This window comes from Sitodiplosis mosellana, unplaced genomic scaffold (assembly GCF_009176505.1).
Source record: "Sitodiplosis mosellana isolate CC-2019 unplaced genomic scaffold, AAFC_SMos_1.0 Smas_scaffold_3, whole genome shotgun sequence".
NCBI lineage: Eukaryota > Metazoa > Arthropoda > Insecta > Diptera > Cecidomyiidae > Sitodiplosis > Sitodiplosis mosellana.
In genome coordinates, this window is record NW_022595246.1 from 6,482,102 (window position 1) to 6,500,421 (window position 18,320).

General features: G+C 37.7%; 2 protein-coding genes across 5 annotated transcripts; both read left to right on the top strand.

Moving 5' to 3' along the window:
• The first annotated feature begins 862 nt into the window (after positions 1 to 862).
• Positions 863 to 9,534, top strand: LOC129566487 (ankyrin repeat domain-containing protein 50). 4 transcript variants are annotated; one of them, XM_055442467.1, is made up of 12 exons: positions 863 to 1,567; positions 1,986 to 5,661; positions 5,751 to 6,017; positions 6,089 to 6,394; positions 6,466 to 6,801; positions 6,866 to 7,102; positions 7,209 to 7,514; positions 7,593 to 7,672; positions 7,757 to 7,867; positions 7,939 to 8,095; positions 8,278 to 8,485; positions 8,866 to 9,534. In XM_055442467.1, the coding sequence occupies exons 2-12, from the start codon at positions 2,070 to 2,072 to the stop codon at positions 9,056 to 9,058; spliced, it is 5,793 nt and encodes a 1,930-aa protein (XP_055298442.1). In that variant the 5' UTR covers positions 863 to 1,567; positions 1,986 to 2,069; the 3' UTR covers positions 9,059 to 9,534. The 4 variants fall into 4 exon arrangements, with proteins under 4 accessions (XP_055298442.1, XP_055298444.1, XP_055298443.1 ...); XM_055442468.1 differs by having other exon boundaries at positions 895 to 1,585; XM_055442470.1 differs by having other exon boundaries at positions 940 to 3,024; positions 3,157 to 5,661.
• Positions 9,535 to 11,011: 1,477 nt separating this feature from the next.
• Positions 11,012 to 11,869, top strand: LOC129565908 (uncharacterized). The gene has a single exon (XM_055441231.1). It carries the CDS (start codon positions 11,047 to 11,049, stop codon positions 11,743 to 11,745), a length of 699 nt encoding a protein of 232 aa, XP_055297206.1. The 5' UTR covers positions 11,012 to 11,046; the 3' UTR covers positions 11,746 to 11,869.
• Positions 11,870 to 18,320: the final 6,451 nt, after the last annotated feature.

Below are 18,320 nucleotides of genomic sequence, written 5' to 3' on the forward strand. Positions count from 1 at the left end.
GTTTTGTGCGCAAACGTTTTGCAATGGTTGAGCGATCAACTCCCAATGAATCTGCAAGTTCTTCTTGCGTTTGGCACGAATTTTGATCGAGTAATGCCTCCAACTCTTCATCTTCAAACTTTTTTGGCTGTCCGGGCCGCTCCTCGTCTTCCAAGCCAAAATCACCACTTTTAAATCGTGCAAACCACTTTCGACACGTTCGCTCAGCCAGAGCATGGTCACCATAAACTTCCACTAAAATTCGATGACTTTCGGCTGCACTTTTTTTCATCATAAAACAATGAAGAAGAACGCCCCGTAAAAACACTTTATTTGGCACGAAATTCGACATTTCCAATTGAATAAAAAATGTTATTGTTTACGCTTCAATCAAATGACACAGACTGAAAAAGACGCGTAATGACAGTAGCTTTCCAATGAATATTTGGAAAAATGGAATAATGGAATAATAATTTAGTTATACCATCTTTTGTGAAACGGCACGAATTAATTCACACTCATGAGATGCTATTGTGTTGAAATTCGTATCTAACTTTGAAGTGAGTTCTTTTAAAACAAATGAACAAACAACATAGAACGGTTCATGGACAATTGATAGGTTTCTCGTGATGCTATTTGAATTTCACTGCGTCGAACGATGTGAAAGATTTTACGTATATTCATCATACCCGAGACAGACATTTTTGAAAGAAAATTAATTTCTAGAACAAAATTTGAGATAAATATTTCAATAATATTTTTAATTTTAAAAAAATCATCAAGTATTTCAATATCAATTAAAACTGTTATGCTAAGCAAGTCAAACCATAGTGACAACTGCACACAGAGCCGCGTGATTCGTATGCGATAAAGTGTGTGAGTCACGCGTATCAAAATGCCGCGGTCGTTCGTGCATTGGGTGCTGTCAAACAACATGAATAATAAATGAGAATTTTGCGTACCCTCTTCGTTTGCTTGGTTCTCGCAATAGACGTCGAATGATACATATATTTATTCGCTTCGGTCGAGTGTTTGTGCGTGTCTGTGTGCACAATTTTTTTTTCTTCTTCTTCTTTCATGGTGTTGATAGTTATTAATGAACAAGCGTTTGTCGTAAACAAAATTGTGAATTTGGTATTGCGATTGTTTACAAATCGCGATGTGAAAACAAAATAGTCAAAATAGTATGGATGGAAAATAGGCAAAAAAGAAGACGGCATTATTGTAAGCAAGTGAATAATCCGAAAGTTGAAAGCAAGCAAAAAAAGAAGCAAAGTGAAGTGTCGAATTGCTAAAAATAAAATCAAAGTTTTAAAGAATATCAAGTGCACTAGTATCGCCCAATCCGCCAATCGGCTATGCGTGTGCACTAGATTGTTCAACAAAAGAGTCGAACAAAGCGGAGTAGTGAACCAACCGAAGAGGAAAAAAGACCCAGCCAAAGAGAAAGAATGAATATGTGCAAGATGTCAGCCAAGTGGTACAATTGCAACTCAAATGTTATTAAGTGTAAATTCGAGTGGGTGTTGGATTTGTAATAATCAGCACACAAGAAGAAATCGTAAAATAACAACGAATGAAAAAAAAGGTGAATGGAGATAGAGAGGCAAGGAAAAAATGATTTACGTATTTTTATTGATTATTTTCGCTTGGTTTCGATAGAGCGAGAGTGTGTATCGAGTGAGCGTAATTGGTGTGTTGTGTGTGTACATTTTATCCGTCTCGCCGTCAGCCCATTCTCTGCGTGTTGTGTTCGGTGAATGAATGTCGTAAATATTGTAGGAAAGAAAACATATCCGTGTCTGTTAGACGTACAGCAAACACTGTTCCGCATTAGTAGTTGCTTCATAATATTGAACCACGGGAATAACGAACGAAAATAAAAACTGTGACTTTCTGGCAATTTTTCGCCATTTTAAACGCATCAAACTACATTCGTTTACTGTTCAAATCGAAATTAATGTGAAAAATTTTCTATTTTGTGTGGTTCATTTCCAATATTGCAGATTCTTTCGTCTATGGAGAACACGATATTTAGAGCACGAGCTTAAAATAGTCATAGCTGCATCAATTATTCAATCGAGCGAATCATGTCGACACAAACTCCAGAAAAGTCGGCCGTGCTAACAGCAACTGCACCAGCACCGCCACAAAAAGACATCGGTGCCGATGTCATCGAGAACAATATCGAGAGCATTGAGCACATGAAAACGGAAATGGAAAAACTAAAAATAGACGAGCAACAGACGCAGCTTATCGACTTATCGGTTAACAACCAGAAAACCAATGCTGATAACCATAATAATCTTAACACAAAACTAGATACAACCAAGGAAATGATTTACGCAACACCGTTACGAAAACTTGATCGACCCAAAGTAAAGGCAAGCACAAATCATGATCCAAAACCAAATAATCGTGATGAAATGACGAATGGTACCACGACCACAGCCGTCAACACCACCGAAGATAGGCATATTTTGAATTTTCTCAAAGACACCAGTAAATTACAAAAGAAATTACAGCGTTCGGGATGCGGTAGCGGAAATAATAGCTCGGGTGATAGTGATTATGGAAAAGAGAACTTTTCATCGCTCGCCCAAGAGCAACATTTTGTGAATTTGGTGCAACAAAATGTGATTGGTTACAGTGAAAATGCAACGCATGAGACTGACTCAACGAATAATGACGATGAAACCGCACCCAAGGGAGATGCACCGTTCAGCGTTGATGGTGTGCCCGATTTAGTACCAGTGAACGGTACCAGTGAATATTTACCAAAGATTTCCGAAGTGTTTATCAAACGTGAATGGATCATTAAACTAATCGCATTGAGTTTGGAGCAAAGACTGTCAAAACAAACAAAACTCACGTCCATGGCATTAGGCGACGAAGCGGTGGGTGAATCGCGTAAAAAATCCACATCGTCACGAATGCAGCAAAAAGCAACCACACAGCAAACCGGTGTATTTATACTGGGTTCGAATGGTTCAGGGAAAACGTCGATTTGTAAGCGAATTGTCAATGGTACCACAGGCACACAAGGCATGCTTAATCGCAAATTGTTGTGCTGCTACTTTATAAATGCACAAAACTCCGAGTGTCACTCGATGAGCACATTTATTCGTTGCATCGTAATGCAGATCTTATCGCATTCGACACTTTTATCCCACAAAGATGACGGCGACAGTGCGAATCAGTCAAAAAACAGCGACGATATTTCATCGGAGACAAGTACGACCGCATTCGATACCACATTAATGGATACAACGTCATTGGTGCAACCGAATGAAGAGGCAAAAAATACATCGACATCGTCACAAGCAAACACCAATGAACACATCGAAAACAGTGAAGAAAAATCAGCAAAAACACAAATGCTTCGCCAAAATTCCGAAGCCAATAAAAGTGGCGCGAAGAGCAGTAACCGTGATTCTACCTACGACACGTATCCACCGTCACAAAAAACGAATGACCCAAAAGCAAGCGAACAAAATCCGTGTTATACACCAACCAAATCCAAAACCAGTCGCGGTTCATCGAAAATTCCAGTGAAAATTGGTAACAAATCTGGTTCACCCTCAATATCAAATACAAAAGAAACACCAAACACATCGCCGGCCAAAAAATCGACCGAAAACAAATTAATTATTCAAACGAGTGAAAAGAATGAACCGAACAAAGAGCCAGACATTGAGATCGAGTATGAAAATGTTGAGATTCGTAAAAAGAGCGATGAACCAAAGACCGATGAGAAATCGGAGGAAAGAAAAGTGGATAAGGAAATTGAAAATGACCATCCACAACCACCACCAAAAACCAAATCATGCCTTCAAACGATTGCCGATGAATATTTTGCGATTTTAACGCAAAACCCGGAAATTATGGACAGTTTGAATGCGGATAATATCGAAAAGAATCCGGACGAATGTTTTAAAAAGGCCATTTTATATCCATTTTTGGAGTTGCAACCACCAAAGTCAGCACTGCTATTCCTAGTCGACTCAATCGATGAGCATTATTTGAACGAAGAGGAAAATGTGATGTCGACGCTAAAAGGCAGTACGTTGAACCGTAGCCGGACAATAGTCGAACTACTTGCGAATAATTTCCATTTGATGCCGAAATGGTTGTTCCTTGTGTGCACGGCAAAGCGGCAAAATAAACACATTGTCAAGAGATTCAACGGGTTCAAAAAGATTGCGCTGGATGATTTGCGAAAAAGTCATGTCGTTAAGGATGTGCAAGAATATATCATTGCACGTTTGAATGCCGATTTCAAGGGTCAAATCCAATTCTCGGCCGACATAATTGATTGCCTCAATCAATTGTACATAAAATCCAACGGTTCGATATTGTACTTGGAGAAAGTATTAAGTGGCATTCGAGAGAATGTGTTTTCATTCCGGGAAATCAAGTTGATTCCATGCACATTGAACGGTTTGTATCTGTACATTTGCCAGAAATCGTTCAATAAAAAGCAATACACTAAAATTCGTCCCATACTAAATATATTGCTGGCATGCAGTGATTTTGTTGAGTTGACATTTGTGTTGAATTGCCTGCGTACGCATAATTATACGATCGATGAACCGGAATTTGATAAACGTATCGATGCCATGAAATATGTGCTGACATTCAATGACGATAGAACCAAAGTGAAAATCTTCCATAATTCGTTTAGCGATTGGTTGAGCGACGTCAAATTTTCAACGAAAAAATTCTTGTGCAGTGTTACCGAAGGTCATGCAATGATTTCAATGTACTATACACTGGTCAGTGATACACTGTGTCCGAATCAAGTGCTTCGTTATTTTGGTCATTTGATCAAATGTGATGAGTATGCGAAAGGGAAAAATATTAACTTGGATCTCATTCTAATTTTACTGGAATCGAAAGCAAATCTGGTCGATTGTTTCTATATAAATGCATTGAACTGTTGCGCTGCTTGTGAACTAGACTACAAACAAACGTATTGCATGATACCACGAATGCGAACAACCATCGAACGTTTTTTGAATAAAGCCCTATGCGATGATGTTCTTGATTTCATTGGTGATTTCTTTAAACCAAGTTTACCAACGAATACGAAAATTTTGAAGCTACTCATTGAGACGGGTATTAATAATGCGGATTGTCAATTTTCCTATGATTCATTGATTACATCACCGGTGACGGAAGATAATAACGATGAATTGGCAAAGCTGTTGATTAACAGTGAGAAATCGTGTCAACGCAACAACAACAACAACAAAGATACGGCTGATGTTGATGTAAATGAATACCAAGAAATTGTGTCACCACCTATGTCACCTACAAATCACAAACACAATCGCGGTGACAACGATGAATGTTCCAATGATTTGGCACACCAACATCAATTGCTGTCGTGCGGTAAAGCTTTAATTCATTTGCTTGCGAACGAAGGAAATGTCGCAATGCTGAAACGAGCGCTAAATGCTTGCAAAAAAGACGGCAACGGTTTGGCCACCATCGATTTGGAAGTGGAAGATGAGTGCGGACAAACGGCTTTGAATATTGCAGCGCGCAATGGTCACTTTGAAATTGTCGAACTACTTTTGAGTCTACGATATGTTTGCACCTCAACGCATCAAATCAAGCACGTGAGTGTTAATCATGCTGATCGGGATGGTTGGACACCACTTCGCTCTGCATCGTGGGGTAAGGAAATGATGACATTTTCAATTGGAATTGTTTTGTTTGTATTTAATTAATTTTGAATTTATTGTTTCTTGTTTTAAATCTCCCAGGCGGTCACACGGATATAGTTAAACTCCTCATCAAACATCCCGAAATTCAAATCGATCTGTCCGACAAAGAGCAACGAACCGCTTTACGTGCTGCTTCTTGGAGTGGACACGAAGACATTTTGAAGGCATTAATCAACGCTGGCGCTGATGTAAATTCGGTCGATCGACAAGGACGAACGTCTTTGATAGCTGCTTCCTACATGGGCCATTATGAAATCGTAGAAATTCTCCTGGAAAACGGTGCCGATGTCAATCATTTGGATATAGGTAAGGAAATTATATCTCCTCTGTCTGATTGACATTTTAATGATTATTGATTCACTTTTGTTCATTTTCAGATGGTCGAAGTGCTTTGTGTGTAGCTGCATTATGCGGTAGTTCTGGTTACAGTCGTGTTATTTCGATTTTATTGGAGTATCACGCAAATGCTGATCAACAGGACAACGATGGAATGTCAAGTTTGCTAGTCAGTGCATTCGAAGGTAATGCCGAAGTGTGCGAATTGCTGTTGGAAAATGGAGCGGATCCAGATTTATCAGATAACATGGGTCGTACACCACTCTGGGCGGCATGTACAAAAGGCCATGCGAACATTGTGAAATTGCTTCTATTCTGGGGCTGCAGCATCGATTGCATGGATCAAGGTATGTTTGTTGTGCGTTTATTCGTCTCTTTAAATTCTATTTCATAATTCCATCACCATTTGCGGTTTCAGAAGGACGAACTGTACTCAGCATTGCTGCAGCTCAAGGCAATCCAGAGAGTGTTCGACAATTGCTTGACCGTGGTTTAGATGAGACTCACCGCGATAATGCCGGGTGGACAGCGTTGCACTATGGCGCTTTCGAAGGCTATGAAGATGTTTGTCTGCAGTTAATCGAAGCCGGTGCAAAAATCTACGAATGCGATAACGAAGGAAAAAATGCTCTGCACATTGCTGCCCAAGAAGGACGAACGAATGTCATCGAAGCATTGGTCACGGCAACAAATGTGTGTATCGACCAAAAGGCACATGACGGGAAAACCGCTTTTCGATTAGCATGTTGTGAAGGTATAAAAATCAGCAACTATTGTGAAAATAAACAATTCTCATGAAAATTTTCTCTAATTTTTAGGTAATATTGAGTGTATTGATGCGCTGATTAAGTACGGCTGCGATGTAAACCTACGTGATGCCGATGGAAGACCCACGCTTTATATTTTGGCACTTGAGAATAACGTTGGCGTTGCGAAATACTTGCTGGAACATTCGAATATCAATATCAATTTGCCTGATAATGAAGGACGTACTCCGTTGCACGTCGCCGCTTGGCAGGGTCATCTTGAAATGGTTGAGCTGTTGGTTGCTCAAGGTGAGTTTGGTTTAAGTAAATCTTTTTTTCCATCTTATCTTCCGATTATTTGTTAATGATTTTCCTATGAAAGCAAAACTTATCAATATTTCTCCGTAATTTGTAGGATGCGCCGACGTGAATGCGATGGATCTCGATTTCCGAACACCTCTACATTCGTGCGCTTGGCAGGGTAATGACCGTGTCATGGAGATGCTTTTATTTTATGGTGCTTCTTGTGATCATGCATGTAAACAAGGAGCCACTGCCCTCGGCATCTCCGCCCAAGAAGGACACGAAAAATGCGTCTCGATTTTACTGCAGTACGGTGCTAATCCAAACAAATCAGATTTATGTGGACGAACACCAATTAAACTGGCATTGAAATCGAATAACTATAGCATTTTGAAGCTATTGGAAAACGCATTGAAAAGTGGGTTTCGATTGTTGAGTATGAAAAAAAAAAAACAAGAATTTGTTTGAAATTTGGTATTAATTTGTCCATTTTTAGATGAAGGGTTGAAACAGCAAAAACAACGAAATGCAGCACATAAAATCCTTCAGTCGCCACCAGAGAAGAAAGCACCAAATGTATGTCAAATCAATCGAATTTTGCTTCTTTTTATTTTTGTTGTGGAAATCGAAATTTCACTAAAAACTTGTCGTATTTTCCAGGGTACGGTTTTCTATGAGAACACCATGCGATCAGATGCGTCATCGAATAATGCCAAATTCAATCGGAAAAGCGTAATTTCTAGTCATTCAACCGGAAGCAGTAATAATGAGGTAAATATACAGTCGAAGTGAAAACGGAAATTGACAATGAAACTAAATGAAACTTTGTATTCAATCAACAGACAACGGGTGCTTCATCTTCAACAAATAAAAACTATCAAGCATCGCAGTCTTCTTCGAAACCAGCCCAACAACAACAATTACCTGGCAATTATCGCTCATCGATGAGCAGCCATTCGGATATTTTTATGAAAGCCGATGAACAGAAAATCAATTTTGGTATGTTTATCACCACGTCAACATTTGGTTGTATAGATTTTGGTTTAAATCTTCCCTTTTCCTCATGGATTGTTTCAAACTCTTGAATCGTCTTACTTTTTATTTCTTATCAAAAACTGATTATTCTTTTCATTTTAATAGAGAAAAGAGAAATTTTATTGAAATATAATTTTCATTTCCAGATCTGTCTGATATGGGCTGTATGTCACCGCTCTATGCAACACCGCCAATATCTCCGAGCAGCGATAATGGGCCGAATTTCGAAGATCAATTCGAAACGCCGACTGCAATATTCGCCGCACACAACGCAGAAAATAATGATCATTTTGCTCGTGACACACACATGCGAATCATCTTGGGCAATAACAAAGAAGCTAGTCAACCGTCAAAGTATGAAAATGCCGACGTTTGCAATCAAGGCCCCTTTACATACCTTTAGTGCAAAAGCATTTATTGCTCTCCCTAACACAAACGCCATCTATTCGGCGCGAACATGAAAACAAACAAACTGACTCCAGCTGCCAACCGATATATGAATCGGTGGAAATGAAGGCAGTGTATAAAAAATTTGTCGAACAAAACGAACCACAGTGTTTCCTCTATATAGAGATGTTGTGGTATTATAACTCTGTATGGATCAATTTGTTTGTTTTCATGTTCAAACTGAACAGATGGCGCTCGCGTTAGGTAGGACAATAAATGCTTTTGCACTGACCGTATGCCCCTTTATTAAACAGAAGAAAAAAAAATGTCTGTTCTTTTTCCAACAGGAAATCATTGAAGCGAAGTGGTATCACAACCAATCCAGCCGTTCGTTTGTTACGTAACCGATTCGATTCAGCAGCACAGCTTATTCGACGCACCAACAACATGTTATCATCGTCATCATCAAATAATGAGGGGTCTTCAAGTATTGGCGTGAAATCAGGAACATTTCAATGGCGCAAAGAAAGTCAAATGTAGACACATATATATTTTTTTCTTCTTCAGAGATTGTTGATTACATAGAATTTCCGGTTTGTCAAAAGAGTGATTTTTTTAGCGCATACATAAGTTTATATACTCAAGCATGGAGTTTGTCTTCAGTCTCAACGTTTTCGTTCCTGCATTATTATTATTTTAACTACTTTTTAGTTCAGTGTGATTTTCGTTTTGATCGAACTGCGTTTTTTTTCTTCTCTCGAACAATGAGTATTATTATTATTTTGGGAACAATTGATTTACGAATATAACTTCTAATCTTGTAGACATGATATATATAAAAAAAATAATCACTTAGTTTTCCTAGCATTTTTTTGTGTGTTGTGACTGCATCTATATGTATATTGTATACACCACAGTTTATATAATATACAAACACACACAAAACAAGCAATTATTGTAGAATTAACCCTAGAGCCGAACAAATAAACGATATTTAAATTATTTCTACACCTAAACGGATTTTGCATTTTTATTTATATCCATTTTCTATTGCGCTAGAGTGGAACGAAATTTTTTGGACTTCGGAAGAAAAAACAAATATCGAATATGGTTTAATGCAGGAAAATTGCATTCGACATGTGCTTGATTGACTAAGCTTTGGCCTATTGCATCTTGGGGCTAATGGATCTGTTTTGAATTAAACCAAAACCCAAACTGACTTGAAAGTTTTTTTTTTGCTGTTCAACATAAAAGATTTGCGTGGTACTCATATCATAGTCACGGTAATTAATACCATGAGTCTGTGGAAGTTTTACTTCTCTGGTGTGGGAAGTCATTTTTGATTGGATGTGAGAAATGTATCTGATATGAGTATAAAACTTTAAATTTTGAAGAAATTTTAACGTAATCGTGGAAAGATCCGAAATTACACTTACGTGCATGGATTTGTTTACATACATGCGATTGAATAAAGTAACGATAAGTACATTGTTGATGTGTTTATTGTTCATTAATTTTGTAAAATGATTGATTGTTTTTGAATTTTTTTGTACGGTTTATCTGTATGTCTGTTGAATTATTTTTTGTTACGCGTTTGTTTTTTTAACTTGATCAAATTGTTCTGAAAAATTCAGACGGTACGAAAAGCTGACGTTGATCTGGTGAAAATCATACAAGGTTTGAATCCATTCATTAAAAAAAGCTTCATACATTCGGCGGTGATTGATTGAATCTAGATGACAAAATACGTTTTATTGAAAATGCGAGCGATAATTTTCGAACATGATAAATCAAAACAAATAACAATTCGCAGAAAGTGGTAAAGATATTTGCGATTTAGATTACAGAGTATAGTCTCTCTCTCTCTTTCTCTCTCTCACTATTCTAATGAAAAGAAAAATCTGTGTAATGAAAAATATACGACGCAAAAAATTATTCCGACAACTAATGTTTTTTTCACTATAAATTTAGAGCTACTAGATTTGTTTGTTCTTGGAATCACCTGATCGAAATCTTGGTTGACCACGATAGCCATACATTTTGAAGTATAGAATCTTAGGTAGTCGAGGAGGGGGTAAAACAAAAATAGAAAGGTAAAATTATATAAATAGAAAAAATAAGAAAATATTTTAGAAAATGGATTTTTCAAATCCATTCCATCAAGCAATTCGAGCGCGGAGCGGAGCGGAGCCATATGCCTTCCTTGTTTATTGCTAGTATTTTCCTATCAGAAGCGTTAAAATAAAGTCGATCCAATGTCAACTTCCAAACATTTTGGTCTATCGAAACGAAAGAATAGAAGATAATTATGTACTGATAATTTCATTTTTAAACTCTCAGTTGCGTCATGTTTGTTTTCAATTCCATATCTATATTTGATATATAACATTTAATGCCGTTTATAACTGGTAATTCTATCATCATCACTATCCATCGGTTGCTGTTATCATTAGTACCATCGCACTGTCGTTCCTTTAAAAGGGCCAGAACGCTGTCTGCTCGAATCAGTTCTCTTCAGACCAAGCAAAATGATCAAGTTAAATTTCGTGCTGTATTTATCGTTATTGTGCGGTTTTTGCGTCAGCATCCCAGGTGGAGTCACTCCCATTACCGATGAATCTACATTAACTGAACTTCGAAACAAGTTTACAATACATTTGAAAAAATTGAACGCTCAAGAAAACGGTGCACAACTTGAATTCGTTAAACTTCATCAAGCTACAGTGCAAGTGATTGCAGGTTTGCTGTACAAAATGAATGTCGAACTCAATGAAAACAACATAAATGTCAACTGTGCTGCGTCACTTTTGGAGCAACAATGGACCAATTTTGTTGAATTTGACGTTGAGTGTGGTAGTGATGATGAGCGGAAGCGCAAATATGGATGGAGTTCTGATCAAACCGAAACAACAATTGAACAGTTATTGAAAACAGGCGGCTTCAGTCCACTCAACAAGAAATCCCTTGCAGGATTGCACCCAAAACTTACGCACTCATTCATCGAATTGGGTAAAATTCACAAAGAATTCGATTTGACGGTGAAACGTATCTTGAGCGGCAAGAGCCAAGTTGTAGCTGGAACACGATATATGATTGCCGTTGAAGCTGCAAATCCAAACAATGAAGTGATAACATGCGAAGCTGATATTTGGGAAAAAACCTGGGAAAACTTCTTCCAAATCAAACTGACGTGCCAGGGTAAAAGCTACGAAATCATATTCAACTAAAACACCAATAAACCTTTGAAATCGTGTGAATTTAATCGATTGTAATCGAATTTAATGATTAATAAATCTAAATAATCGATTGAATTGAAAATGTTTGAATAAAAGACATTTTTTATTACGCGTATCATAAGTAGTTTTTCTTCAATGATCATGATTTTCATGCATCAAAACTAAATTGTAGCAAATTCCAAAAAAAAATGTATTTCTCTTAGTTAACCGAACAAAAAAATATCAAAATGAAATCAACTCTTCAAAATGTAGTCGTTTAGAATATGATTTTTTTTTTTTTTCTTTCTTGAACTAAATTCTTTCCAATTAAAATGCTCTCAATTCAACTTTAAACTCTTTTTCGCAGAATTGGTAGCAAATAAATATCCGTTCATTCCAAACAGACACTATAAAATGCATATACATCAATAAAGTTGTTGCAGTGGAATTTTACATTGGCAAGTGAAGTAAATTTCCGTGTGTTGTTGCCATTAATTTGAATTATTTCGATGCTTTTGTGCAAATATGACCCCAAACAGTGGCAACAGATACGCATTAATCAAAATGCCTACAAACGCTTCTCATTCCATGCCATTGGTTGGAGCATGTTCATAAAGTGCACTTATTACCACTCAATCGACAGAAGCTCATTTATCTCTATTGTTAAAGCCGCAACATGTTTGACTGCGTATGTGATTTTTCGCGTAAAGTCATCGATAGCATCGAGCAAAAGAAGCAAGTGCCGAAGAATCACAGTGCGCCCAAAATTGCGATTGGGGCTCATCGGATGAGCAAATGCTGGTGCATGAAATCATAACGCATTCGCGCATATGGCAGCCAAATCGATGCAATTTGTTTTGTTGCCTGTGTATGTGCACAGGCTCACATCTAATTTATAAGCAACCTTTTCAAACACGTTCAACCCAAATCAGCGTACTCTTTTTCTCTCCCCCTCTCTCTCTCTCTCTCTCTCGCTTTGTTTCTACATAAATGTTCGCACTGTGTGTATATCGACGAAAAATCGGGCGTATCGTTCGAAATAAATAAATGGAACAGATTGGTTTTGGTATTTATGGTGTGCCTTGAATTATTGCTCATTGCGGTGGTTCTGGTAACAGTTGTTTGTTATTGTTTTCGCGCAAAAATTTCCGGTCTTTCTGCAAGATGCAACACTAAATCATTGATATACGCCATGTTTTGTGCGTTCGACGAAATATTTTTTTTTCTGTATGCAACAATGTTATTCATTGAGCCCAACACAATAAATTCGATCAACACGTCATTTTTCAATCGGTTCGAAGTCAAAGGTATAAAGTTCAGAGACCAAGAACAACAAAAAAATCAACAACCATCTCGTTTCGAAGCCATAAGATCCAATTATGTGTTAATCAAAGGAAAAGTGCGTGAATTTGACTACCTTCAATTTTGATTGTCTCGATATATCCATTCAATGGATTCGCTTGCGCCATATATGCTCATACAAGCGGCAAAGATTGTGCACAAAGAGGACTAAAGAACATTATCGGGGCGAGCGAACGAATGCGCGTCCATCGATGGGTATACAAACGCACAAGAGTATTCACAATCCTCCAGGGAATCGGAGCACACAATTTATGTACATTGTTGTTGTTGTTGTGTTTTTTTGTTCTTGTCTTGATTTGATGATTTCTCGCTTTCAACTCCCCGAATAAGTGGTTCATGTTCGGACGCAAGATCCGAAAATGGTCACACCATCTCGAGTGTACGGTGTCAACTGCTGAACAAATAAATCGTGACGATTTGGATTGAAGAGCGAATATGTTTGTTTGTTGAGTTGAGTTGATATGTGGAAGAGCGATGGAGAGAGAGAGAGAGAGAGAGAAAAGGAGAAAAAAATAACCAACGTCCACACGAAACGACTGGCCAACAAACATTTCATCAAATGAAATTTACTCGGTCGATGGATGATGGCTCACATCAAAACTCCGGCCAATGAATGGTCATAGCAACACAAAAAGCAGCGCATATAACTCGAAATGTTTGCCTTTATTATTTTGCGGACTTTATTTACGGGGTGTGCGTTTGTTTGTGCATGTGTGTGTGTGTGTGTTGTTTTCGGTATTTATTCGGCTATTTCTACAAAAATGAAGAAACTTATTTTATTTCGTTTCCACTGGGCTTAATAATAATTTACTTGGTCCGGGTTTCCGGCCATCATTCTCCATATTCGCTTATTCGCTTTATGGCCGCTCATTCCATTTCTTTGTATATTTTTTTCAATTAGCTTATACATTCCGGGAGAGAGTGCGAAAGAGACGAAGTGACGACGAAGACAAATTGCCAGGTGTCGATTTCGAACACTTTGATATAACAACGGATTTATTAAATCGCTGTTTGCGTTTCATTATTCCAAAGAGCATTTTCGATTGAATTTTATCTGCGATAGACGACGGACACTTCTCTTGCTGTAGCTGTTTCTTCAACAAACAAAAACCTCTCTTATCCGTATTATTTGCGAGTTGACTTAGAAGGTTTATGTAATCAATTGATCTCGTTGACTACATTACAGCATGCGCTCAAGTGGTCTAACATTGGATTATTTTTTGTTCTGGTCAATGGGAGTTCAGAGTCCTTTCAACGTCGATTGCCACTCGACTTGTAAATGAAAATTTTGCAATTTAAAGTTTCTACCGTGAACTGAAGTAGTTATTAATGTAACGAATGAATAATCAATCAAAGGACATCACTGACTCCTCTGTAGATTAAGTAAAAATTTTGTAAAAATTACACACTCTCTCTCATATCCTTTGAAAGAGAAAATGCTCAAAAAGCTTCACTCAACGAAGAAACTCACTCAACGGAGCACGCATTTTCTCCGCTTGCGCTGTTCATTTTCCATATGGTCGTTTTCCGGGGCACAGTCGACGGCATCAACACATCCTACTATGAATCCGAATTTTCAGTGTGCATGTCGAGCAACATCAACGTGTGTGACTCGGAACAACTGTTCCAATCCTTCAAGTCATTGAAACTTTGCTCTTTTCGATTCACTCTTTTTGTCGAAATATTACACGAACAACAACAAAATATCAACACTGAAAATGATCCAAATTTTATTGTTATTCTCACGTTCTCTCTCTTTTTTTCTATCTCTTTCTCTCTCTCTTTCTCGCAATCTATCTCTCGCTGAATTTATTGACACAAGAGATGATATTTTTCACATTTTTCAGCGAGAACAAAAAAAAAAAATGGTTCGTTGAAATTGATGCTGTTCAATGAAGTTTCACTTTTGGCTGGCTCGCATATCTGATTGAAAACCAGCTTTAATAATGCATCAAGTGGACAATATGTCGATTGTCGATATTTCAATGAACTTTCAAGCGCACGGTAAGTGCATTGCAAGCGCAGAGAAAAAAATGAGCAAATAATGGCAAGCACTTGATGCGCGCTTTTGTTGAACACGATTCGAGAAGGGATGCTCTTGTTCGCCGTCATATGTTGTTATGAAAAAATGTTTGTCTTAATTATTGCTGGTGCTGGTGCAATTTAAATTTCATTTCAACCGCATTTCTCCCGTCGTTTACACACGAATCCAACAAAAGAGGGGAAAATTGATTAAGCACAAAGTCGATTGGTAACATTTTTGCCAATTGGATTGCACATATCGGCTGCCAGTGTGCGAAAAAATCATTGGAAACACTTTAATTTTTCCTTTGACGCTGCTTCTCCCGTTCATCATGGCACACACAAGCAAAAATTAACTGTGTTGTAATGAAGCCAGAAGCCAGAAAGAGAAACCACAGCTGCAGCATGTGGTAGTTGCCAAGCAAAATGGTATTCCATATCAGTGCAATGATTTGATATCGTGAAGTGCTTTCCGATATCAATAGACTCGACTTTATGACTTGGTTACACATCATTCGCAGGAGGCGAATCGGAAAATGCTAGATATTGCATTTAGTTCGACGGTCGGAAATGGCAACCGGATCGCTGTTCGAATTCCGTTATTTATTAGTGCTGCAGGAAAATTTGAATAGATAAATTTATGATTGCGTTCTCGAAATCGACTAAACTCCTTCTTTAAATTCATTGTGATAAAAACAATTAAATTATTGCTTCCACGGGCCAAATTTTCTGGACTCTTGCAAAAGAACTATGAGAATTCTCTTGAGATAATCGATATTAAAGCGTTAGCAAAAAGTGTTTTCTAAATAAGGAATCGATTTTTCTCTGTTTGAGGAGGCATATGTGACGCAAGAGTCCGGATAAAAACCCTTCGACAAAGTTTTTCATACCATCAATTTAATGAATGCATAATAACGCTTGATGTCTAGACGCTTTGTGTATAACATAGAGTTTGAAATTTTTTTTTGACGAGTGCGATGTACTACGTAAAATTGATGATGATACTTAGGTGCAATTACTGTGATTTATATCAAAGGGACTAACAATTTATATATCTCGTATTCGATTGATTGCCTGGTAATTGGATATCAAAACGATTTGTAGTATTAATGGACAAAAGGGAACACTTATCGGTGCTCGGTATCAGGTTTGAAAAACAAACCAATTTGAAATGTGATCACTATCATTTGGTGCGAAAGCATAAACACACAGAGAGATTTAGTGTGTGAGAGAGAGCCGAAGCATAGCAACACAATGAATCCGCTTCACTTTCAATTTAAAACTTTAATTATGTAAACAATTTCGTTAAAGCGATAATAATTGCTGTGCCATCGGAATTCTATCTTGCCCTATGCCTCTCGGTGCTATGCTAATGCATGATCCCCAATTAAAGCTTGTCGTATGTTTGCCGAGCATCAAGTAATATTAATTTAAGACGTAAATTTTGGTTCATTGGATTTGCATAACCATAGAAAACAGTGTTTTCAAAATACATACAGTATTTCTCGTCGTCATCGACGTCGACGTCGACTTTGTCGTCGTCGTTGTTGTTGTTGTTGTTGTTTTCTAGAGTCATTCCTCTTGTTTCAAAGTTTCAAAGACTTGTTTGTGTTTGTTCATGATTGTATTTTAATATTCCAAATAATTTCATGATTGATATTCAAATTAGAAGGGTCGAACGATGTCATCGATACTGCTATATGGCTGTATGTTGTGCTGAGTCTATGCTCACAGTGAATTGCTAATCAGTCGGGGGTCAGTGTTAAATGGGAAACCTGGTTGAATTATTATCGAAGCATAAAAGAGTTTATAATTCTCGTTTCATATCGTTTGAATGGTCAATATGGCTCTTTAGTTAACTTTTGCATCCTGGCTCTTGTATGATCAATAAAAGGCTTATACCTCAAAAGCATACAAATTTCCCCATATCTGCGTTGAGTTTATTCTCTAGCTCACACACCCTCTCTTCTGGTATCGTTCAATGGATGATAATAGACGAAATATTTACATAGAAAATATGCATTTATTAGAATATTGTAACAGTTATTGATTTCACGTTCGCCTCTCAGGCTCGGCTGAATGGGGGAAAAGAGCGAGAGAACAAGAGAACGACAGACATCGAGAAGAAAAGAGCGTGAGAACAGAAGAGAGAATGAGTCGAGACCATAGCGAATAGTCGAAACATTCAAAAAGAGTTATGCATTGAATTTTCTATTAAGGGCACATGAGATGAACGTCATCGGTGGCGGTAGCGATGGTAGAGCGCGCCGTTCGAGTGTCATATACTGAAAATTTCTAATCACGTTCAAAATGGAGCTTTATTCTGCATCAAGTGCATTTTCAAGCATACCTATACCTAATATTCTATTCATTGGCATTGTCGCTTCGTATGTATGCTCTAGAAAATACGGGAAATTTACCGGTAGATATCCTATTTGGTGACGGTGGGGTAAATATTGAAGCGAAAACGTACAGATTATGCAAGCCTTTCGATCTTTTCTATGTTTGATATCAAGCAGTTTACACTTCACTTGATATTTTGTACGCTTCCAATTCATGCACATTTTATTTCGAATTCGCATCTTCCTCAGATACACTAAATGTTGCTGCCATCTTATTTATGGAACAAATGACAACGAGAGCGAATACATACAGTTTCAGTTGGAATTTCGGATGGTATTTTTCAGAAACAGGCACTACTGTGAATGAGTATGGGTGAAAAAAAGGTAAGAATGAGCGAGAAAACTGGAGAGGAAAGCTCATATAAACCATGTCATCTCATGAGACTATTTGTTTCGTTTTTAATGCTCATTGGCAGCAAAGCGAAGGAATAAATAAACAATTTGTTCCCAAATCTCAGGTATTTTCCAGGACGAAACATTGCGATGTGCTGTGTTTTTATTGTATTCGATGCCAATGCAGTCTCGGACATTTTGTCACACAATTCGAAATGTATTCGCCGAAAAAAGAGAAAGCAAGAAAGAGAACGAGACCAGGGAATACAGTGAGTATGAGCGAGTTCGACAAATTTCGTCTATATTTCCTCTGGCACCATTCAAGCGCAATGCAACGGCACTAGAGCGACAGTGCATTAGGTCAACATGCGATTAGAATACTAGAAAATGTTTTCCCATCGATTTGGCAAATACAAAATTGTGTTTGCAATCTGGACGACTCGATTCAATAAATCAATTTCGGGAAAA